This window comes from Neolamprologus brichardi, unplaced genomic scaffold (assembly GCF_056152115.1).
Source record: "Neolamprologus brichardi isolate AB-2024 unplaced genomic scaffold, ASM5615211v1 NODE_ptg000031l+_length_7269946_cov_1, whole genome shotgun sequence".
In the NCBI taxonomy this organism is placed as follows: domain Eukaryota; kingdom Metazoa; phylum Chordata; class Actinopteri; order Cichliformes; family Cichlidae; genus Neolamprologus; species Neolamprologus brichardi.
This window is the reverse complement of record NW_028270136.1, coordinates 2,233,298-2,257,726: the sequence shown is the minus strand read 5'-3', so window position 1 is coordinate 2,257,726 and position 24,429 is coordinate 2,233,298. Positions and strand designations below refer to the sequence as shown.

Here is a 24,429-nt window from a genome sequence, read left to right as displayed (position 1 = left end):
TCTGTTTATAAATATTTCTCTCAGATGGCTACCACTGATGGTGATGCAGCATTAGTCATGAGTACCTCACCAGGTGGCACACTAAGCATGGGGCCCTAACTTGCTGTAACTGGTAGTGTTTTTTGTGTAAAGAAAGTCTCATTTTAATGCTTGTTTGTTGTAGGTGTGTATTTGTTATTTTTCTCTTGAAAAGTCAACTGATATGTAGTATGGCTTGGAGGTTCCCAAGCTTGTACATAAACGTGGATATGCTGAACACACAATGTGTTGCAGAAATACAGCCAACACTATTGAACAACTACTTAACAAAGTAAGCTAATAAATAAAATACAAAAAAGAGAGAAAAGGTACTGAGTCTGACACTTGAGATTGGCTGCTGGACTACTTGTTCAATGTGTCAAGCCTGACACTTCTGAAAGAGAAAACCAGAAGAATATAAGCCAATTACAGAGTTATTCACTTAATTTACTGCTAGTGTCAACACATATTTTTTTTTTTTTTTTTTTTTTTTAGATATTGACAGTAGTTGGGATCCATGAGTTGACATTCTTGTAATTTATTTACAGGTGAGTTTTCCCCCATTTCTGCCATTTGATTCAATACGGTAACACTCGATTAGTTTAACCTTGGGGAAGGACAGAGATGATTACATCTCTGTGATAACCACAGAAGGCAGCACGCGGTGCCATTCGTGTACACGGGTACAACAAAACAGCAACATACTGAACAAGCAATTTATAACATTAACATGGACTTACTGATGTTTTTTCCTATTCAAATGTTCTTTGTGTTTTACTTCTTTGTACTGGTATAATGCACATGTGTTAAAATGCCTACAGTAGGTATGACTCTAGTAATTCAGTATCGACACAGCTATGCTCTGGTTTTAATACAGAGAAAGCGTACTAGCTCCTCAGGGAGAGGGTGTGGTTGCTTTTGACACAGTAGAAACCCTGAAGTAAAACCAAACAAAACTTTGTAGTTTAACTGAAAACCATTTGAATTATGTGCAGTGTGTTGTGAAACCTGTATTTCATTTGTTTGACTTCATTGTGCTTTTTCTAGTAAACGCAGTTGGTATCAAATTGATCTAACTCCCCGCCCCCCACCCCCCACTGCAGTGCACAAAGCTATCAAATTGTTACATAATGCTGATACAATATAGTGTACGCTGTTATATACCAGGAGGATTGCCATGATTTATACATTTATACATGAAAACCAATCAACCTCTGGCTAAGCGGATTGCACAACACAGGCCAGGACTCGTCAGGCCAGGACTCTGCAGTCTATCTACTCCTACAGGCCAGTGGACACTCTTTCAATGATGAGGATGTACACATCCTGGACAGGAAGCAATGCTAGTTTGAGTGGGGAGTCAAGGAGCCCAAAGGGAAAGACCAACTCGAATTTGAGGAGGGGCCCAAGTGTACATCTTTGTGTACTTTTACATGTGCAAGTGCTTATAAAGGGCTGTGAAGCGTAGGAACTTTTTCTTAACTGCATTCTTCAATTGTTGATAGCAAAGAACATTTCTGTTGCCTCGTCCAAATCTTTGAAACACATTAGTAGCTGGCATGAGCATATTATTGTGAAAGAGGGGATGAAGATGTGTGTTCTAAAGTAAGAGTTGAAAGTAAAGCTGAATGTTCATTGTATGCTTGTATCTACCTGTGCCCAAAGAGGTTATTTCCACCAGTCACAAACAAAGACTCCGTTTTTTAAAAACTCTGTCCTTTATCAGAAGTTGAGAATCACTCTGGATGTTCTTTGAGTTTTAAAAGTAGAATGGGAGGCAGAGTTTCAGCTACCAGGACCCTCTCCTGTGGAACCAGCTCACACACTGAAAAAAAGGGATTGGCCAGCTCTTGGATTTACGTAAGCATCTTGTGTGTATTTAACACAATTGCCTCATGCTTTAAAGTTAAGTGTAACTATATAGTGTAGAAATGACATAATATGCAGAGAGGGTAGATTAAATTGTTCATATCATGTTCAAGTGAAGTAAGTCAATAATATAGCAATGTTAAATCCCGTGACACTGCACGGGATTTCAGTCTCACACTCTTTGGATCGTGGTTTCAGGAAGGCATCCATCTCAGTCAAGTCGAGCAGCCACCTCTACTTTTTTTGGTATACCAAAAAAAGTAAATTGGGTGGTTGTTACATTAAAAAGGTCTACCTTGTAATTTGAACACAATAATTTCATGTTTCTATGAACGTAATTAAATCATGTAGGATTTGCATGGAATTCAAAAACTTAATTTGTTCTTGTTGAGATGACATGATACAATCTAGTAAGAGTGGTTAGTTGCTGAACTCATGAAATTCAACAAGATCGCACAAGATTTCAAACTGCAGGAAGATCAGTGGAGTTATAAGAGGCAGAGAACTACACACACACCACATGCATGCTATTGCTATTTATTGTGGATTAACCTGTCGAGGACAAAAACAAAAAAATTCTGCATCAAATACAGGAAATCATAGCTTTCCTGTATTTCCTAGATTGTTGGCATGGTGGTTAGCGCTGTTGCTTCACAGTAAGAAGGTCCTGGGTTCAAATCCACATTCTGGCTAGTTTGCAGTCGCTTCTCTCTGGGTATTCTGGTTTCCTCCCACAGTTAAAAGTCATGCAGTTATTAGAGTTAGGGTTAACTGGTGATTCTAAATTACCCGTGAATGTAAGTGCACGTGGTTGTTTGTTTCTATGTGATAGACTGGTGAGCTGTCCAGGGTGCACCCTGCCTCGTAACCTATCACTTCAGGGTTATTTCCCAGCCCTCCTGCAACCCGGAGGATGGTAGTCATTGTAAATCCATTCAATTTTTATGGTAACCAGACTGTAGACTTTGTTGAACATTATGTAATATGAAGACAACATGTAGTATTTAAGTGACCAAGTAGTATTGGGGTAAAAGTTATTGAATAGTGTTGAAATAAAATGACAAAATTGTGAAGGATTAAAATATTCCAAGAGCTCAACTTACTTCATCTGAACATGTTTCAATCGTGTTTTATGAGCACAAAATGCACAGGTTTATTGAATATGAAAAAGTTGTGTTGATTTAACTCAGTTGTTTAAGTTTCTGCCAAAGCAAAACATTTGTGTGCAACAAATGTCCACTATTGAATCAAGTAAATCCCACATGGCCTTTTTTTCAGTGCAGTTTATATTCAGAAGACAGAGACTCTCCTCTGATGAGACTCCAAACTTTCCTTTTTGATGCATTTTATAGTTAGAGCTGGATCAGTTGACCCTGAGTTATCCTGTTTTAGGTTGTGACTGCTGGGGGACTTCCAGTAACTTGTCTCTCTATTACTGTAAGGGGCTTACCTTACAATATAAGATGACTGTCTTGTGAATTGCCGCAATATAAATGAAATGGAATCACATCAAATTGAACTTGGATCCTAAAACTCAATCAAACCTAAACTCGTCTCACCCAATTTGGACATCCAGCACAATCATCCTCATATCCTCCTGAGACCCAGCGTATTCATTATGTCCTCTGTAGTGGACAAAAAGTTAAATTAAAAGATAACAGATAACATGGAGAGCAGGACAGAACATGACCAATGCTTGGAAGTACCAACATTACTTTGAGTTTGACTCTGTAAAAACTGAGAAGAGCATTAGCGTCCTAGGTGCACTCTGCATGGGAAGAAAACTTCTTTCTATGGTGAAAAATTCCACGGGAATGTGACACAGAGAAACCTGCCAAACACAGCAGAATGTGATGAAACATATTTGTTGATTTCTCAGTTCAAGTCAAGTTAATAGAAAAACCTTGTCTGTGCAAGTTAACCAAGTGGAAAAGATACCTGAAATTCATTACTTATTATAATATATGAATGTCTCTCACTCTCTTCTTCTGCCTCACTGCATCAGGAAGATCCAAACCTGAGCAGTAACTCGACAAGGTGAAAGCAAAATGTGGAAAAACAGTAGTAATCTGATGAAATTATGACCATTAATTATCACGTCACATGATATGATGAGTGACAGTGGTGTAGCACAAACTCTAATGTTCAGTATGTTTCTGTTTGTTAGTTAATTCATTTCAATTAAGTTCAACTTTCTGTATTTTCTGTATTGTCAGAGAATTCTCAGCTGTATAAAACCAAAACGAAATAAACTCAAAAACAACACAAAATTTTTGCTTCTAACAGCTACGAATTGAATCCTCAAAGCTGTCCAGCTCTTACACTGCCTGTCATGAAATCAATATCCTTAGTATCCTTATTTTCCTATTATATTGTTTTATGTACTTGAAGGCTTGTAGAGCAAGGCCACTTTTGACTCACAAAGTGCTCAGCCAGACTGAAAAACATGAAGTTTTAGTGCACAGGCATATTAATAGATAAGACACAGAAAAGAGGAACTTTGCCATATAAGCAATGCTTGAGACTGTGTGACGTCTGAAGTACAGAAATAACACCATATAAGACACATGTTGAGCTAAAAATGTTAGAGCTCTTGCAACTGCCGTTTGAGCTGTGCAGGGGTCTCTCTCTTCCGGAAGATGATTGAATAAAAAGAAATATAAATGTTTTAACACACTATGAGTCAGTTTTCTCTGTTCTATCATGGGGACAAAAGAATCGGGGTTAATATGCCCCAATTTAGCATTTGTTGAATTGTTCCTTCAATCCAAAAACCATGGACGCTACAGTTAAGAAACCATTTTATGGAAAATACAATTTCTGGAGAATTTTGTTATTTATTTGCTAGTGACATAGAATCACTGACTGCCATTTAAGGTTTTGCCCATTTGTCTGTTTACACAGATAGTCCCATTGAGACTCAATGTCTTTTTTATGAGAGAGACCTGAAACAACTGTCTGAAACAATTGTATTGTAATTCAATTCAATTTTATTTGTATAGCGCCAAATCACAACAAAACTCACCTCAAGGCGCTTTATATTGTACAGTAGATACAGAGAAAAGCCCAACAATCATATGACCCCTATGAGCAAGCACTTTGGCGACAGTGGGAAGAAAAAACTCCCTTTTAACAGGAAGAAACCCCCAGCAAAACCAGGCTCAGGGAGGGGTGGGGCCATCTGCTGCGACCGGTTGGGGTGAGAGAAGAAAGACAGGATAAAAGACATGCTGTGGAAGAGAGACAGAGGTGTGCGAGTGAAGTGCTCTAATAGGGTGATATGGTACTACAAGGTCATTAAGATAAGATGGGGCCTGTAGATTGTACTGTCATTTTAATTAAAAATGATAATTGCAACAATAAAAAAAACAATACTGTCCCTGATGTCCGAGCTTAGTTGAATAAACATTGGGTGCCTTGAGGGTTAAAGGAACTTTGACCATTTTTCAATGGCCAAACCACCCATCTGATCTTAACATAATAAAGCAAGCTTTTCAGTTATAAATTTAAAAACAAAACTTAACTCAGGAAGCGTCACACACAAGCAGCTTCTCATGGTGGAGAAAACAGCATCTGGTAATGTCCATGTTTTCTAGACTAGACATCATTTTGGACTTCAGTTAAGTTCTATTTTATATATATATATATATATATATATATATATATATATATATATATATATATATATATATATTTATATATATATTTATATATATATATATATTTATATATATATATATATATATATATATATATATATATATATATATATATATATATATATATATATATATATATATCACCATTTGTGTAATCGCAGTGGTTGTTCTTTAATAACATTAAGTACTCTGTTGGGATAATATGGTACTATAAAGTCACATTTCACAGAGCGAGAAAATATAAGTTAAAGTGTGACACTCCGTGATGGAGAAAGATGTAAGAAGAATAGGAGAAGCCAATGAGAGATTATTTTCAAAGGTAAACACTGCTCATCAATGGACAATTTACAGCTTACTCATAATATCCCCAAAAATTATTTGTTTCTAGATTGTGATTTTATGAAGTGTCTGAAAAACAAATTTGAAGTAACATAATAAGTGTTAATTACAGGTTGCATGAAAACTGGGGAGTTTAGTATGCTTACAGGCTGAAGTGGTATAGTGGCTAAGTTTACAGTAATGCACAGCAATGCTGAACTGATGACCAGTAGGCTCTTGTGTTCATGGTCAGTGTCTGAAAAACAAATTTGAAGTAACATAATTAAGTGTTAACACTGGAAGTCCCAGGCTTTTCTAACCCCAAGTCAGCCAAGTGGAAGCTAAATTGGCTAGTCTTTTAGCCCGGAGCAGCCCGGTGTTAGGAGATGTCAGGCAGATGCTGGGCTGCTGCAGTGTCACTGGGTAAAAGTGAGACAGAGTAAACACAATTTAGGGTCGATTAAGGATTCTGAAGATGCATTGAAACTATTAAACAAGCTGAAGTGAAGCTGATATTTCTGGGTTATATTCTGTAGGAAAAACTAATTGAAAAGTTCCACTGCCATTTGTAATCGATATGCTGTTGGATTAGAGTGCTGTAACAAAATGTACAGACTTTGCAAGGTGAGATTTTCCAGCAGGGAACAGGGGTTATTGTAGGTGGAGATATAAAAACATAAAAAGTCCACTTTTAAGCACTGCTCTCAAAAAAGTCTACAGTGGAATTCTGCTTGAGTATTTAATTTTCTGGCAACTTTTTACTTGTCATCCTTATATTTTCAAAACACACATTATATTCAACAGTGTCTTTTATAGTGTTTTTACTTGGGGGTTAACATGGGCTGGAATGAGTGCAGGCGCCTGTAAATTACACAAGTTAAGTCACGGTACTTCAGCAGCTAGTCCTGAAGAAGAGGAGCAAGCATTTTGGGAGTAATGTTTTTTAATAAGCAGGTAATTCCAAATGCAACATTTCTATCAGCTCAAGATCAACAGAGACACAAAAGGTAAGGACTGTGACACTAAATTAACTGCAAAATTAAGCTTACATTTAATATCATAAGTCGAATTACATATGGGATTTTTACATCATGTGTTTTGATTTAAAAAAATGTTTTATTGTAAAACATCCTGCAAAACAAATTAAGCTCTACTAACTTTGTGTTATTTCAATGTTGCATAAAAATATTGGGTAGTTTTGCCCAGGATAAACAGGTCAGCTTGTTGTACTGTCTTGGGCTTGTGCACAGTGGCTGCGGTGCTCATGGTTAGTGTTAGGTTACATGAAGTAAAGGAAATTAATCTGCATTAAAGCTGATGATGCATAGATCAATTCACTAAATTCTACCTTTGCACCAATTGTATACAGCCTAGTATAAAAACAATATACAGTATACGGTTAGTTTATGAAAGAGATTGTGTTCAATTTCAATTTTCATTTTCAATTTATTTAAACAGCACCAAATCACAACAACAAGGCGCTTTATATTGTAAGGTAGATGTGAAAGATCTGCTCATATCTTGTTGAATGCAGTTGTGCAAATCCACAAAGAGCCGCCTCCACATTAAGAAAATCTACTGGACCTCACGTTAATTATTATTCAATTATTATGAGTTATGATTCTTTTCCTCACGCTGAGCCACTACAACTGATCTTAGGGTTTCGCCACCATTCGCACTGGCGAATCCTGCTTTAACCCTTCACTCTACTGATTTTCCTGTTTAGTTGTGGAGGCACAGTTATCCTCTACATTATAGACAACAGAAAATAGAGCTTTTTAAAGATTATTATATTATCATATTAAATGTTAACAGGTTGAATAAATCATAGAGAAAGTGTATACAGTGATCCCTCATTTATTGCAGCACGGGTTCTCAGAATTACTAGCCCCTCGCCACGCACTTTATACACTTTTTCCCCCACAAACATGAACATCAGTCACAGTTCTCACAAGATGATTCTCAAAGTGCAAACCTTTGTAGATTGCAAAACGTAAAAGTATTATTATGCCGCATTTTGTCTTCATCTGCCTGCCACTTTCGTGCGCCTTTTCCCCTCACCCATCCGCAGGTGTCTATTTCCGAATGAAGGTCATAGTTATGGTTGTTTTTGTGCTGTTTTTTTTCTATTGGATGTGATGGTTATCAAAACCAAACGTGATAAATTTGGCAAGCGCAGGAGACACGACACGGAGGAGATTTGTCAATCAGGCTGCAGAATGCAATGCTGTATGGTGCAATAAAAAATCTGCGAAAAAGCGAAGCAGTGATGGATGAACAGCGGGACCACTGTGTGCTGTTTATTAATAAACAAAATATATTCCTGCATGACAACATGTATAAAAGCAGAACGGTATTTGTACGTCAGTGGGAAAATAGCGGTGGCTTGCTAGCTTTTGTGCGGCTTCCCTGGGTCAGTCAAAAATGTAAAAAGAGAAATGAATGAACTTACCAGGTTGCCCGATCTCTTCACATATCTTCCTCCAAGCTCGTCCTTTATATTCCTGTCTCGGTACAGAAAGCAGCTGGTGTCGAACAGCTCCGGGTGGTTTGCTACAGCGTTGATTAGCCTTCCCTCCATTGAAGAATGAAGGGCTTTGGCTGGATCTGCCCCTTTGACCTATGTCAGAGCCACGTCACCAGGCTCTTGATTGGTTGTCGCGGCGCGATTTGACGCTGGAGTTCAGATTTTTCCAACTCGAGTGGTAGACACAAAATGTGCATATGCACAAAAAGCAACACAAAAACTCACGCGCGTGGTTTTTTTTGCGAGTCAAACACGCCAGACTCGCTACACTGACGCGCGTTTCACACGTTTTGGCATTTTTGCGACGCAAATCTGCTTCCGAATTTTCGCGGGAGCCGCAATCGTGGGTCATCGCGCCTTTCCATTGACTTTACATGTAAACCTGACGCTCTGGCTGCCTCTATCGCGTTCGGTGTGAACACACCGTTACTCATTTTGAGTACACTGTACAGCCTTGTTAGTTCCCAGAACTCAAAAAAATTAAGGAAACTTGTTGCCTCAAAAATACTAAGTAAAGCTTACTTAAGATGACTGTTAGGACAACTTATTCATTGCAAGTCTGCAGTATTAAGAATAACTTGATATTTCTGACTGTACAATACTAATTGTTTACCTACTGACAAACAGTTCAAGTTCAACTAAATGAAAAAACAATTTGTGGTAACCTGAATATGATTAAAAATAATTAACAACACTTTTTGTAATGATGTTAAGATGAGCCCAACTTTTATTTTCAAACACAACAAACTATAACAGCCAACATACTGGACACTGTTCTGCTGAACAACAAACAATTATATTGCCATCACGGTTATAATCTTACAATGAAACAAAGTCTCAGATGTAATTATTCTGAAAATAAGTTTAGGCCTACCACAAGTTTGTTTTGTACTTACATTACTTATATAATCAAAATAAAATATATGTTGTTCTGTCACAACTGCAGTCTCATGGATCGAGGTGATCCAAATGTAGGTGCAGAAGAAAGTCTTTAACTTCCCTTAAGTACCACCACCCAACATACAATAATGTCATGAAAGCATCATTTTAAAAAGGGCTATGCAAACATTGCCAATAACTTTTATTCTAATGATGTGCAAAATGATTTTTGGCACAAAACAGATTTTGCTGTTAGAAAACTTGCAGACTTTACTATATGCAGTGTAGACCCTCTAAACTAAGTTTGGGGGATGTGATCTTTCAAGAAATGCAGACCAAACTGTTGTTGTTTGTTTACTTACACAGCATGTCTTGTAGAATTAACTGGAGTCAACAGCAACAGCATAGTGCAGTCATATCTCAAGTCTAATAACAGAAGACCAGTACAGAAACAACTTCCCCAAACCAAAGCACAAATAAAACAATAAGTAAAACAGGCTGATCTAAAGTATGATTAAAGTCCAGCCTGATTAATATAAATGTCACTGACAGTTGCTAATATATTGGAAAACCAAAATACTTACCACTGAGTTGATGTTTTTCTGTCCAACAACAGGAGTGCTGGTCCCGAGCCTCAAAGACGGTAAGAAGCAAGCAGAGGGAGAAAAAACAGAACATTTTTCAGAAACTAATTTGATCCTTAATGGCTGTGCAATCATTGTAACATAGAGTTATGTTGTAAAATAAAGTCTAGATTTGACATTAATAGATGCCACAGATGTTCAAAAGCTGCCACAAAGCATGAAAAAAATGGACGTCTCTGAAAACGTCTGAGCATTTTTGCAAATATGTGATGTCTTGATAAATTGAGCAGATATTTGAACTTTACACAGCTACATTCTCGCCTGAAAATATCTTAAAAGTTTATTTTGTGACCCAGAAAAATTAATAAGTTTTTTTAGCCGCGCTCTTCCGCCATTGCCGCGCTTACAAGTAGCACAGGCTCCGACAACCGTGGCCGACAAATGCCATCCTCCTTTTCCCCAGACTACCCTTTCTGGGTCACAAAATAACCTTTTAAAATATTTTCATTTTTTTTTTTTTTTTTTAACCTGTCCCGTTTGGCTCTTTTGCCATCAGAATTATTGTCTAAAGGCGAAGAAAGATGCCCAACGGATTTTCTTTCCCAAATTGACCATCCCAGCTTTGCCGTAATGGTTCATTTGATTCACCTTTTATTCTTTATTTTATTTTCACTTGCTGAATACGGGACAGACTTGACTGAGGAAAAGAAAAGGGAGAAAGAAAGAGGGAAAGAAAAACAGTTGAGAAGAGGGACGGGGGAGAAGGGCAAAAAACAAAAACCAACAGAATAAGCAGAAAAAAAAAAAAAAAAAAAATACATATAAATAAAAAATACATATATCGATCACCTGGATCACCTGTTGAGAAAGAAAAAAGAAAACAAGCAGAAGAAAACGAGAGTAATAGAATAAACAACATCACAATGATATATGGGAATATGACAGTAAATACTAAATATTAAACATTATTGTGCAGCACGTAAGATCGACAGCACAGTGTGCTTTGAGGTAGGAGCCAAAAAGGGTGTAGTTTGTGTGTGTGATCACCCGTGTGTACACCTGTGAGCATGGACGCGCTTGTTTTCTTAAAAGGTTCCTTCATGTAATGATCTGCTAGAGGGTGTGGGGGGCCACCGCCCCGTCCTCCAGGGCATGAAGCAGGTATGGAGGAAATCAAAACACCAGACATCCAGAGGCCCCCAGAACACAAGAGACCAAGGAAGACCAACAGAGGGGCAGCCGTGCCACTGTCCCAGAAAGAGCTGAGGAGAGTCCCAGATGAGGGGTCTCCCAGCAGCCACGGAGCAGAAGCCAGGGGGGGTTGCAGTGACGTGCCTGTGAGCCCCGCCGGCAGCCAGCTGTGCCTGAGTGACCGAGCCCCAGGCCGAGAGGCCGGGGGCACCCCACCTCCGAAGTGGCCCAAGCGAGCCCCAGGCTCCAGGCCCCGATAAGCAGCCGCCAAGGAGTGAGCCGGTGTGTACCTGGACGCCCACCCCCGGACACAAAGAACCACCAACGCACCGATGTCTGAGGGAGTCCGCCCCCGGCAGGGGAAGTGGTGGGGGGAGATAGGCCTCTAAACCTTGGAGGGCCTGAGATGTCCTCAGAGAGATGGCGTCTGATACCCAACCTGACATATATATACAGACATACAGGCACACACAGATACAAACATCCATTCCCACCCTCATGCTCTCATATGCACTTACTCCACACTCAACCAACGTGGAGACAGACATAAAGAGACGCTGTACACACAATCACACTCCCTAAGCGTACTCTACGAACCGGGTCTAGGTACCCTTGCCCCTGGAGGGGGGAACCGCACCCAGACCCAGGTTGTGTTACCCTTTTCCCTGCGGTGGGGAGAAGCAGACTGCCCCGACTCCGCAGCAGCAGGGAGGCCCCACATTCCGGACCCCAGTCGGACGGCCAACTCCTCCTCCTAGCCCCCCTGCTCCAGCAGGCCGCAGAGAACGAGGGTGAGAGAAGACTCCTAACCTCCCTCCACCCGCTCATTGTAGTGTTGATGTATGTGTGTTCTAAGGTGCATTTAAAACCCAGGAGGGCATGGAGCTACCTGCCAGAGAGCAGCAGGTAAGCGCATAGTCCCTCCTGCTAGCCCTCAATGTCTACGTGTATTTAAAATTGAGAGGTGGGCAACAACGCCAGGGGTGAGGTGTACACCCTGATGGTAATTGAGATTCCATCCGTGTAACGTGCCCACCCCCAAGATCCTATATGTATGTGTAATGAGAGTGTGAGTAATGTGAATGTCTAAGTTGTGGGATAAAATTGAGGCAGAGGCAGCCAGAAGGGGACAGAGGGGGGGGTTACCTCCTCTGCACCCTGGTGACACACCCCTACTCCAAGGCCCTGCATGTGTGGGTGGTTGTGGTGGAGCGGGAAGAGGGAGGCAGCTGGAGATGGGGAGGGAAGGAAGGGAGGGGCAAGTGACCCCTCCCTGGGGCCAGCTCCCCCGCTGACCCCAGTAGGCACCCCCATACTCCGCGACCCGCCAGGGAAGGGGGGCCCAGGCCCATCAGAACCGGGGCCCAGAGCAGCGGCGCCGCCCGGCCCCACAGAGCCCGGGGTAGTCCACCCAACCCCACCACAGAGAAAACTGCACCCACCCCATCATCCACTCATCTTCCAGACTACATAAGACAATAGACGCCCAGGCTGAGATCTTCCTCCACCTCTCCTGTATCTCCCCCTCTTGCAGAGAGAGTTCCTGAGAGAGGAAAGCTCCTGCAAGATGTGACAACCCCCCCGCCCACCAGTTGAAGAGCCCCCCAGGTGGCTCGATGCACCGGTGGCACCCTGCGCCAGGGCCGGGCCCCCATACACCCACCCGCCCACAACCCCGGCAACACACCAACCAGGACCCAGGCCCCCGAGGCCCGGCCAGGGCCCCAGGCCAGAGCCGGAGCGCCCCCAGAACCTCACGCCCGTCCCGGACCCACCCAGGGGCAGCCAGGCTACCAGGTCAGTAACCCCCGTCCGTCAGCACAGACCCTCCCCTAGCCCCGCTGCACGTAGCCACGAGGAAACCGCCACCTAAGTGCCAACAGAGCCCCTAATTGGCCATGGCCGCTACCCCGGGCTGAGCCCCCCAAGGAAGATGCTCCCGGGGAACCCCCTGACGCCCTAAGCCTGACCCTACCCCCACACCAATCACAACAGTGAAGGCGAGGCCAAAATATGACCCCCCACCCCCACTAGGTGATGGAGCTGATCAGAGGAGCCCAGAGCGATTGATCTGATGTGGTGGCAGAGGCTGTATCAAGACTAATGTAATCTAATAGATAATTTCTATATTGGTTAGAATTAAGATTGTTTTTATTTTTCCAGTTCATGAGGACTGTTTTCTTGGCTATGCATAGGGCAGTGAAAACCATATGGGCTATATTCTTTTCTGAAGTGACATTATCTAAGCTGCCCAACAAACACACTAAGGGGGAAGTTGGAATGTTACATTTCAGACACTTTGATAAGTCTTCACATATCTCGCGCCAAAACTTCTGAACTGGTGGACAGAACCAAAGAGCGTGGATATAATTGTCCGGTGAATTGGTTTGGCAGTGTGAGCAGTTGTTGGTAGATGCAAAGCCCATCTTGAACATCCGATGACCTGTATAGTGCACTCTATGTAGAATTTTGTATTGAATTAATTGAAGACTGGGATTTCTGATTAGATGAAAGGTTTTTAAGCAAATCTGAGACCAGAAGTTTTGGTCTAAGTTAACTGATAAATCCGCTTCCCATTTTGCAATAGGAAGTGATATTGATTCATCTGTTTTAGAAAGCATTCTGTATATTTTGGATAGTAATTTGGGGGTTTTAAGAGTAAGAAATTGAACCACACTTGGTGGTGTTTGTAGTTCAACTTGACCCGGTTTAAATTTCTTTTTTATTATGGATTTAATTTGTTGATATTCTAAAAATCTTTTCTTGTTGATCCCATATTGTGTAACTAGTCTGTCAAATGAAATAAATTCTGTTCCTTCTAGTATATGTTCTACATATTTGATTCCTTTACCATTCCAATCTGAAAAGTTTATCATATTATTGTTTTGTAATATGTCAGGGTTGTTCCAGATAGGTGTACGTTTGCATGGGATTAATGAAGACTCTGTCAATTTCAGAAACTCCCACCATGCTGTCAGAGAAGAGCTGATGTTGATGCTTTTGAAGCATTCATGTCGTTGGATGTTTGAGCTGATAAATGGTAGATCTGAAATCTCTAGATTATTGCAAAGTGCTTGTTCTGCATCTAGCCAAGGTTCATCTAAGAGGGTATGTTTTAGCCATCCTGAGATAAACTGAAGCCTGTTGGCTAAGAAGTAGTGCTGAAAGTTAGGTAGTTCTAATCCTCCTTTATCCTTGGTCTTTTGTAGTGTTTTTAAGCTTATACGTGGGGGCTTATTTTTCCAAAGGAATTTGGACATATATGAATCTAGAGATCTGAACCAATCTTGCGGCGGTTTAGTTGGGATCATTGAGAATAAATAATTTATTTTTGGTAATACCATCATTTTTATAGCAGCAACCCTTCCCATGAGTGATATGGGTAGACATTTCCATCTAGCCAGATCACCTTCTACTTTCTTTAAAAGTGGGGTATGGTTTAATTTAGTTAGATCAGCAAGCTTGGGAGAAATATTAATACCTAAATATTTTATATTTCCCGATTGCAGTGGAGTAGAAGAGGAATTATGGAAGCAGCAATTAATAGGAAGGACTGTAGATTTTGACCAGTTAATTGAGTAATCTGATATTCTTGCAAAAGAGTTTATCAATTCAATCACCCCAGAGATATTGGTTTGTGAATTTTGGAGAAAGAGTAACACATCATCAGCATAAAGGCTGATTTTATGTTCCACGTTCTTGCATTTTATGCCCTTAATTGCTGAATTCTGTCTAATTGCTGCTGCTAGTGGTTCGATAAAAATTGCAAACAGTGAAGGGGAGAGTGGGCATCCCTGCCTGGTGCCCCTCAGGAGACATAAGCTGGAGGATGTCTGGTCATTTGTTCTGACACAGGCTGTTGGGGAATTATATAATATTTTTAACCAGTTGATGAAAGAAGATCGAAAACCAAATTTGTGTAAAGTTGCAAATAGAAATTTCCAGTTAACTCTGTCAAATGCTTTTTCTGCATCTAAGGAAAATATTGTAGTTTCAAGGTTTTTACTGTATGAGTAATCTATCAAATTAAGTAATCTACGTGTATTTGTTGATGAGTGCCTACCTTTTATGAAACCAGTTTGGTCAGGATGAATTAAGAGGGGGGTTATTTTCTCTAGTCTCTTCGAGAGAGCTTTGCAGATTATTTTGAGGTCTACATTAATAAGGGATATTGGACGATAGCTTGAGGGATATACAGGGTCTTTGCCTGGTTTTAGCAGGAGATTAATGTTTGCAGAATTCATATTTGATGGAAGTCTGCCCTTTTCTTTGATTTCTAACAACGTTCTGTAAAAAACTGGTGCTAGAATCGTCCAGAATTCTTTGTAGAATTCTGCAGGAAAGCCGTCTGGACCTGGAGCCTTATTATTGGGCATACTTATCAGGGCTTCCTGGAGTTCACCTGATGTCAGTGGCGAATCCAGTGCCATTGCTTGAGAGTCTAATAATTTTGGGAGAGTTATGTTGTCTAAAAATTGATCAATTTCCTTTTTAGATGGGTTTATTTGTGGTGAATACAACGTTTTATAGAAATCCCTGAAAATGTTGTTTATTTGTTTCGGTTCATATATTGTGTTCCCAGATGAATCTTGAACAGCACATATAGTTGTTTTTTCTTTATTTATTTTTAGCTGGTTTGCTAGAAATTGACCGGATTTATTACTATGTTCATAATTTTGTAAGCGTAGTCTTTGTACTAAGAATTTTGTTTTTTTTATCAATTATCTCATTTAATTCTAGTTTTGTTTTGCGTATTTTGTTCAATGTTTCCTGATCTTGGTGGGACGCGTAGGCTTCTTCTAGTGATTTGATGGTTTTTTCTAATTCCTGAATATTTTTGTTTTCTTTTTTCTTTTTATGTGATGAGAAAGAAATTATTTTACCTCTCATCACAGCTTTCCCTGCTTCCCATAAAACAGAAGCTGATGTTCCGGGAGTGTCATTAAAGTCTAAATATGAAGTCCACTCTTTTTTAAAATATTTAATAAAGTCTTCATCTTTAAGCAGTGATGTATTAAATCTCCAGTTTTTACTTGGCATAGTATTATTCTTGTGCATTAGTGTTAAAGATACAGGAGCATGATCGCTGACAGCTATAGGGTGAATCTCAGTGTCTGAAACGTCACTCAGCAGTGAGCTGCTGACCAAAAAATAATCCAGACGAGAGTAGGAGTGATAAACATGTGAAAAAAAAGTATATTCCTTACTGGTGGGGTGAAGGGAGCGCCATGCATTGCAAAGACCAAAGTCGCTCATATACTGTTTGATTATATTTGTGGACTGCCAATTACGCTGACTTTCTGCTGTATTGAGCCTAACCATTTCTTCATTTAGTCCAAGGTTGAGGTCACCTCCAAGCACAAGTGTGCCATCTAAGTGTTCAGAGAGTGCACTGAAAAAACCGTGAAAGAATGAGGGATCATCAACATTTGGACCATATACACTTACAATACATAGCTTTTTATCAAGTATAGATAGTTTAATGATTAAGAATCTGCCCTCTGGATCTATAACTGTATCGAGTACTGTGAAATTAATTTTTTTATGGATTAAAATTGCTACTCCCCTTTGTCTAGAATTATAACAAGCTGAGAACACATTAGGAAACTCAGGTGTTTTAAGTTCATTCGAACCTCTAAGAGGTCTGTGGGTCTCTTGTAAAAGGACAACATCTGCCTGTAGTTTTTTGAGTTGGTTAAATATTTTTAACCTCTTTTCTCTGGAGCCAGCTCCATTTACATTCCATGTAACGAATCTTAGTGCACCCATAGATGTCTGTACATAACTAGGGGTGTACTCTGTGTGTGTCGCTTAGACAGGTGGAGAGAATACATCACTTGTTCATAAATAAGGAGAGGGAGAGAGAGAAAAAATGTGTGGCGAGATGCTCCCTGAGTCTGACTATGTGTTTGCATATTTACTAATATGAGTATGCTTGGCTTAAGTGTGTGTATCCTGTAGGTCTGTGTGCACTGTCTGACTGATGTAAATGTGCTGCCGTTGAGCGCATGACTGTGCGTGATCGTGCGGTGAGTAAGTGTCGAAATAAATGATGTTGTTTGTGGATGAGTGTGGAAGCAGGTGATCGAAGCAGTGAAAGAAATAAAGAAAGAAACCAAGGACGAGGGCGAGCAGCATAAAAACAAGAGGGGGAAAAGAGAGAAAAAAAGCGAGAAGAGAGAAAAGAAAACGTAAACATTCCAATTAAATCACTGACGGAGAGTGACGGTGTTAATACTGCTATGAAATCACACTTAAGATGCGATTTGATACCGGTAAGTTAAACAGATGTTAATGCAAGTTAGTGTGAGTGGGGAAAGGGTGTAGCGGATTCTTATCTGGTCTGAAGTTAATACAGCCACGGAGTGATGTTGGGGTCGCGGTGGAGCTGTCCGTCCACGTACAGCCGGTCCACAGCGATGACAGCGTGGGAGCCTTTCTGGATGAAGCCGCGTCGAATTGGGAAGAGGACCCTGCGTCGTTCCAAGATCTCTTTGGGGAACTGATCGTTCACGCTGAAGTCCGTTCCTTTTAATTCCCTGCCGCGGCTTTTCACATGTTGCTTTTGTTTGAAGTGGCCGAATTTGGCCACGATAGGACGTGGTCTCCCGGCCGTAGCCCGAATGGGGCCGAGGCGATGCACCCTATCGAAGACGATGTTCTTCACCGTGTCCTCCGGCAGCTTCAGGTGGGTTTTGATGAAGCTTTTTACCGTGGTCTCCGCGTCCTCTCCAGCGGCTTCTGGAATACCAGAAAATACTAGATTATCACGCATGCTACGAGCTTGTAGATCAATAACCGTTTGTTTTATTTTTTTATTTTCTCTATTGAGCTGGGTAACATTTTCTGTGAGAGATTTCACCGACTCCCTTAGCGTGGCATTTTCAGCAGCGAGCGTTTCCACTTGCTGCTGGCTGAACTCCAGGGATTCTCGCAAGCATTTAAATTCCCGGTGAAGAATCTCCACCAGGGACAGCCTTGCGTCGAAACTGGACAATCGCTTGTCGATTGACTCCAGTATGTCGGCAATATCTTTGCCGGCTGGCGATGTTGTGCCGGGGGAATCTGCCGGGCGTTGTCTTTTCGACGACGGCGTCTCAGATTTGGCCGGGGAAGCTGCACTCTGGGCCTTCTTCATCACGAGATCCTGAAAGCACTGATCAATATAATCTTGGAGAGCCTCTAAACTCTCCCCGTTGTTCTCCAGGGTGTTTGGAGATTATTTAGACAAATATTGTTAGTTATGAGACAATTGATAAGTGTATTTGGTAATACTGAAGCTTAAAGAAATTTGTTCAAATCTAAACTACCATTTGCTTTAATTTTTCCGCCAAAATCTCCGGCGTCTGACGTCAGTTACAACATGAGTCGCTTACCTTCTCTGATTCCGACTGTGCTGCATTCACTTACCCTCCGATCGTACGAAACTCATGCTTCTACTGTTGTTGTTATTGATCTTTTAAAAATATTTTCAGGCGAGAATGTAGCTTTGTAATGCTCAAATATCTACTTAATTTATCAAAATATCACATATTTGCAAAAGTGCTTCCACGTTTTCGGTGAGCTCTGTTATCCACCAGCGCCATAGCTGACCGGGAGGTCAAGGCTTGATCGAGTCCGCGAGCACAGCTAACTCCTGGCGTATTGTTTTCAACCCCCCCTGCTGTCTTTTGCTACTCAGGTTAAACATGATATATATAATTAGTTAGTTAGTTAGTTATGGCTATGGATTGAAAATACCCCCCACACCCCACCCCTAATGGCTGCAGCTCCCGAAGATTTTCGTCTGAGCTCTTATCTCACTTTTTTATTTCAAACAATCAACAGAAAATTTCACAGACATATTTTTATGTAAGGTTTTTAAGGCTGTGGTGTTAATTTTTAAGTAACATGAGCCCAGCCGCTAGCTAGCAAGATTATAAACCTGGTCCTAAACTAAGAGAAGCCACAAAATCAGTTTGAATAAAAGTAAACATTTACTCACCAAGTCAGTGTATCAGGTAAAGATTCACAGCAATGAAAACAATAATATCTTGAGCTGACGCTTTTCCAGGTTTGCTCAACATATTCCATAACAAATGCTGGCACCATGAACTGTTATGTGAAGGCTGTGTGCACGCAGGGGTGGTGACATGAAGGACCCAAAATGCAGACTCACGGAAATCAAAGGTGAACTTAAATACAGCTTTAATGTTAAACTCAAAAAAAGCAACAAAACTGAGTATCCAAAATAAACTTACACAAACAGACTGACAGAACACACAGCTAGATAAACGGTAGATCGCGACAATGACAAACTGAAACACAGGGCTTAAATACATAGAGGGAGCAATCAGGGAATGGACAACAGGAGGGAAACACAGCTGGGGCAAATCAGAACTGACGAGACAAGGAAGCGTAAACTGAACACACTGAGATAAGACAGAGACCTTCAAAGTAAAACAGGAAACACATAACACAGACTGAACAAAAGACATAGACTCACATGCAGGCACTACAACAGAGGGAACAGAGATGTGGGACCAGGGCAGACACAGACACTGACTGGACACGAGGATATAGCAGACAGGGGAGACAGCAACTAAGGATTACACAGAGACAAACCATAAGACATGACTCTAACGAAAACCCAAAGACTAGAAATTATAAATAATATAATAAACTCAAAAACCCTGGGTCAACGACCCAGGCATCCTAACAGTATCCCCCCCTAAAGGGCTGGCTCCCAGACAGCCCAACCCGAAACACCAAAACAAAAAACAACCCAACCAGGGTGGGCGGCGGGGTAACAGGATGGAGGGACCGAAATGAAACAAACACACGGAGCCAGTGACAAAAAATACAGGGAGCAAAAGCCCAAAACAACAGCACTGCGTCCCAGCAACAGTCCAAAAGAAAACAGACCACAAGCCCATGAAAGGCGCAGAGGCCCAGGCAACGGTCTCGAAAAGGTTCAGGGGGGCGGCCCGGAGGCAGGCGGCCCAAGAGCCAAGAGGACAGTTCAGGGGGCCGGCCGGGCAGGAGGCACCGGCGGCGACCGAGCAGGTCAGGAGGCCGGCCGGGCGGGAGGCACCGGCGGCGACCGAGCAGGTCAGGAGGCCGGCCGGGCGGGAGGCACCGGCGGCGACCGAGCAGGTCAGGAGGCCGGCCGGGCGGGAGGCACCGGCGGCGACCGAGCAGGTCAGGAGGCCGGCCGGGCGGGAGGCACCGGCGGCGACCGAGCAGGTCAGGAGGCCGGCCGGGCGGGAGGCACCGGCGGCGACCGAGCAGGTCAGGAGGCCGGCCGGGCGGGAGGCACCGGCGGCGACGTAGGTCAGGGGACCGTCCGTGACGGCAATGATGTCCAGTCATCGGCCCGGAAAGTGGCCGAACAGGCCGGACAGGACGAGCAGGACGTGCAGAACGAGCAGGCCGTGCAGGACGAGCAGGACGTGCAGGCCGGACAGGACCAGACGGCATGGGGACCTCAGGCGCAGACGAAGATAGACGGAGCGAGGCAGGACCAGGCGACGCCGAAGGCGAAGACACGGAGGCAGGACCAGGCGACGCCGAAGGCGAAGACTCAGAGGCAGGACCAGGCGACGCCGAAGGCGAAGACTCAGAGGCAGGACCAGGCGACGCCGAAGGCGAAGACTCGGAGGCTGGACCAGGCGACGCCGAAGACGAAGACTCGGAGGCTGGACCAGGCGAGGGCGAAGACTCGGAGGCTGGACCAGACGAGGGCGAAGACTCGGAGGCTGGACCAGACGAGGGCGAAGACTCGGAGGCTGGACCAGACGAGGGCCGAAGACTCGGAGGCTGGACCAGACGCGGCCGAAGACTCGGAGGCTGGACCAGACGCGGCCGAAGACTCGGAGGCTGGACCTGACGAGGGCGGCGCTGCAGGGAACGGCGTGGGAGCCGCAGGTGGTGGCGCTGCAGGCGACGCAGGTCGCTGGATGGGCCCCTCGGACCCTCCAGCGGAGGCAGGTCGCTGGATGGGCCCCTCGGACCCTCCAGCGGAGGCAGGTCGCTGGATGGGCCCCTCGGACCCTCCAGCGGAGGCAGGTCGCTGGACGGGCCCCTCGGACCCTCCAGCGGAGGCAGACGAAGGCTGGACGGGCCCCTCGGACCCTCCAGCGGAGGCAGACGAAGGCTGGACGGGCCCCTCGGACCCTCCAGCGGAGGCAGACAAAGGCTGGACGGGCCCCTCGGACCCTCCAGCGGAGGCAGACGAAGGCTGGACGGGCCCCTCGGACCCTCCAGCGGAGGCAGACAAAGGCTGGACGGGCCCCTCGGACCCTCCAGCAGGAACAGGCGGTGGAGGAAATGACTGAGGTGAGAACTGAGCAGGTGACTGAGCTGATAGGTGAGCTAAAGTCTGAGCTACGGAGAGAAGTTTAATATGTATTGACTGTTGTAAAGATTGTAGTAATGGTGGGTAAGGAGGTGGATCAGCAGTAAGCTGAGCTAGTTCCCCTGAGCCTCCAGAACCTGAAGAAAACTGCTGGACGGGCTCACCTGAGCCTCCAGCGAGGTCAGAAACAGGTGCAGGTACCTGCCGGACACCAGCCACTCCCACCCGAGGAGAAGGTACGGGTGCCGGAGCTAACTGGTTCCCGGTCATCCTCACACTGGGAGCCGGGACAGGCACCGTCAATGGCTGGGCAGCTGCTGTCCCCACCCGAGGAGCTGGTATGGGTGCAGCGACAGGCAGAGGCTCAGCCGGCCTGGACACCGGAGCAGGGACCAGCTGGACCTCAGCCTCCCTCACCTGAAGCACTGAAACAGGTGCAGGGGAATGCTGGGCCCGAGCTGCCCTGGGAGCAGGAACACAACAGTGCAAAGGAGCAGGCTCAGCAAACACAGACTCCTCTAAAATGTTTTTTAGCTTCCTACCACCACCACGTCTAACAGTCTTAACAGTTTTCACAGTCTCAGAATTTACAGTGTGCACATGATTGTCTTTTTCCAGCTCAGAGGGAGCAGAATGAAAACAGTCATTATACCTCACCATGGGGAGTGGCTCAGCAGAGACAGAGTGGCGACCGCGTGAGCGTCGCTTTCTCCGGGAAGTGGGAGGTGGCAAACTGGGCTGCGAATCCTCCAAAAGACCGGGCTGCGATGAGGAAGCAGAGAGTTTGTGAAGCTCAGAACGTGGCAGACCCAAAAACAGAGCGAAGGACTGCAGTGGAGTGAGTCTAACGTCCGGCGTCACGTAATCCTTCTTCCTCCGCCGCTTAACCCTCTTGTCGGACTGGTAATCCAGGGGTGGAGGCGGAGGTGTAGCGACTGGAGAGAATGAGCACGTGCTCAATCTGATCACCCGAGGCATAGGCGCCGGCTCGGCCGTAGTCATGGCAGTTTGGAGGCTGCGGGGCCCTCCCCAAGCCAAACGTGAACCATAGAAAGGTGACTCGAGCTCCCGGGCATGCTTAGCCTCCTGCCTCACGCTCTCCTTGAGGAAGGCAGAAGCTGCGGGTTGCCGATACCACACGGAGTCTGCTGGGTCCATGTTATGGTCGCGATCTTCTGTTATGTGAAGGCTGTGTGCACGCAGGGGTGGTGACATGAAGGACCCAAAATGCAGACTCACGGAAATCAAAGGTGAACTTAAATACAGCTTTAATGTTAAACTCAAAAAAAGCAACAAAACTGAGTATCCAAAATAAACTTACACAAACAGACTGACAGAACACACAGCTAGATAAACGGTAGATCGCGACAATGACAAACTGAAACACAGGGCTTAAATACATAGAGGGAGCAATCAGGGAATGGACAACAGGAGGGAAACACAGCTGGGGCAAATCAGAACTGACGAGACAAGGAAGCGTAAACTGAACACACTGAGATAAGACAGAGACCTTCAAAGTAAAACAGGAAACACATAACACAGACTGAACAAAAGACACAGACTCACATGCAGGCACTACAACAGAGGGAACAGAGATGTGGGACCAGCGCAGACACAGACACTGACTGGACACAGGGATATAGCAGACAGGGGAGACAGCAACTAAGGATTACACAGAGACAAACCATAAGACATGACTCTAACGAAAACCCAAAGACTAGAAATTATAAATAATATAATAAACTCAAAAACCCTGGGTCAACGACCCAGGCATCCTAACATGAACAAGCGGACTGATCCAAGAGGGAGGAGGACGGTAGTCACGTGGCATTTTCAAAACACATCTTTCATCCTTCTGCACTGAGAAGCAAAACTTCCATTTTACTTAGTTTTTCTAAGTTAACACAACTCAAATAAATTGAGTTTATCAGCGTTTTTGCATAAAAAGTATTGGTAACTTATTTAAATCGAGTTCTAATAACAAATTGATAAAAACTGAGTTCAGCCTATTTAATATTTTTAATTAAACACAATATTACATTTTACAGTGTAATAGGGTGATATGGTACTACAAGGTCATTAAGATAAGATGGGGCCTGTAGATTGTACTGTCATTTTAATTAAAAATGATAATTGCAACAATAAAAGAAACAATACTGTCCCTGATGTCCGAGCTTAGTTGAATAAACATTGGGTGCCTTGAGGGTTAAAGGAACTTTGACCATTTTTCAATGGCCAAACCACCCATCTGATCTTAACATAATAAAGCAAGCTTTTCAGTTATGAATTTAAAAAATACTTAACTCAGGAAGCGTCACACACAAGCAGCTACTCATGGTGGAGAAAACAGCATCTGGTAATGTCCTTGTTTTCTAGACTAGACATCATTTTGGACTTAGGTTAAGTTCAATTTTATTTATATATATCACCAGTTGTGTAATCACAGTGGTTGTTCTTAAATAACAATAAGATAAAAACTTTATTAATCCCTCGGGTTGGTTCCTCTGGGAAATTTGGTTTCCAAAAAAGCACAGCACCGACAGAAGTTACAGAGTTACAGAATATTATATATATATATATATATATATATATATATACACATATATAAATACAAAGACATATATAGATAAAATATACAAAGGGGATAGATAGAATAAATAGGAATAAAAATAAAAATACAAGTGAATTGCACATTTCAAGTATGGAGTCTATTGCACCGTTGACTATTAACAAAAAGTATTGCACAAAAGGTAATTGCACAGTGAAGTGAAGAGGCACTACAGCTTAGTTGTTCCCCCCTCCTTTGTCCACCTGTTTCCCCTCCCTCTCCCCTCCAGAGAGGAGTTTTTAAGTCTGATGGTTCTTGTCTTTGGGAGAAGCAACCTGTCACTGAACAGACTCTTCTGGTTGTTTATGGCCGTGTGCAGAGGATGCCCAGCATTGTCCATAATGTCCAGCAGTTTCTTTAGTGTCCATTTCTCTGCCACTGACACCAGAGTGTCACCAATAAGTACTCTGTTGGGATAATATGGTACTATAAAGTCACAT

General features: G+C 43.2%; 1 protein-coding gene across 1 annotated transcript; it reads right to left on the bottom strand.

Annotated features, from left to right (window-relative positions):
• Positions 1-3,442: 3,442 nt before the first annotated feature.
• On the bottom strand, positions 3,443-22,539 carry LOC148094687 (uncharacterized). The gene is made up of 4 exons (XM_087837403.1): positions 20,969-22,539; positions 20,579-20,835; positions 20,119-20,290; positions 3,443-3,512 (listed from the first exon to the last, which is right to left on the bottom strand). Exons 1-4 carry the CDS (start codon positions 22,537-22,539, stop codon positions 3,443-3,445), a joined length of 2,070 nt encoding a protein of 689 aa, XP_087693529.1.
• Between the last annotated feature and the right edge of the window lie 1,890 nt (positions 22,540-24,429).

Excerpts from the sequence above, each read along its gene's own strand:
- LOC148094687 (XM_087837403.1), bottom strand. The coding sequence starts at position 22,539 with ATGGACCCAGCAGACTCCGTGTGGTATCGGCAACCCGCAGCTTCTGCC. Across the intron at positions 20,836-20,968 it reads CCCATCCAGCGACCTGCGTC|TCTTCGGCCCTCGTCTGGTC; the intron begins GCCTGCAGCGCC and ends CCAGCCTCCGAG. Across the intron at positions 3,513-20,118 it reads GACCTGCTCGGTCGCCGCCG|AGGACATAATGAATACGCTG; the intron begins GTGCCTCCCGCC and ends TGTCCACTACAG.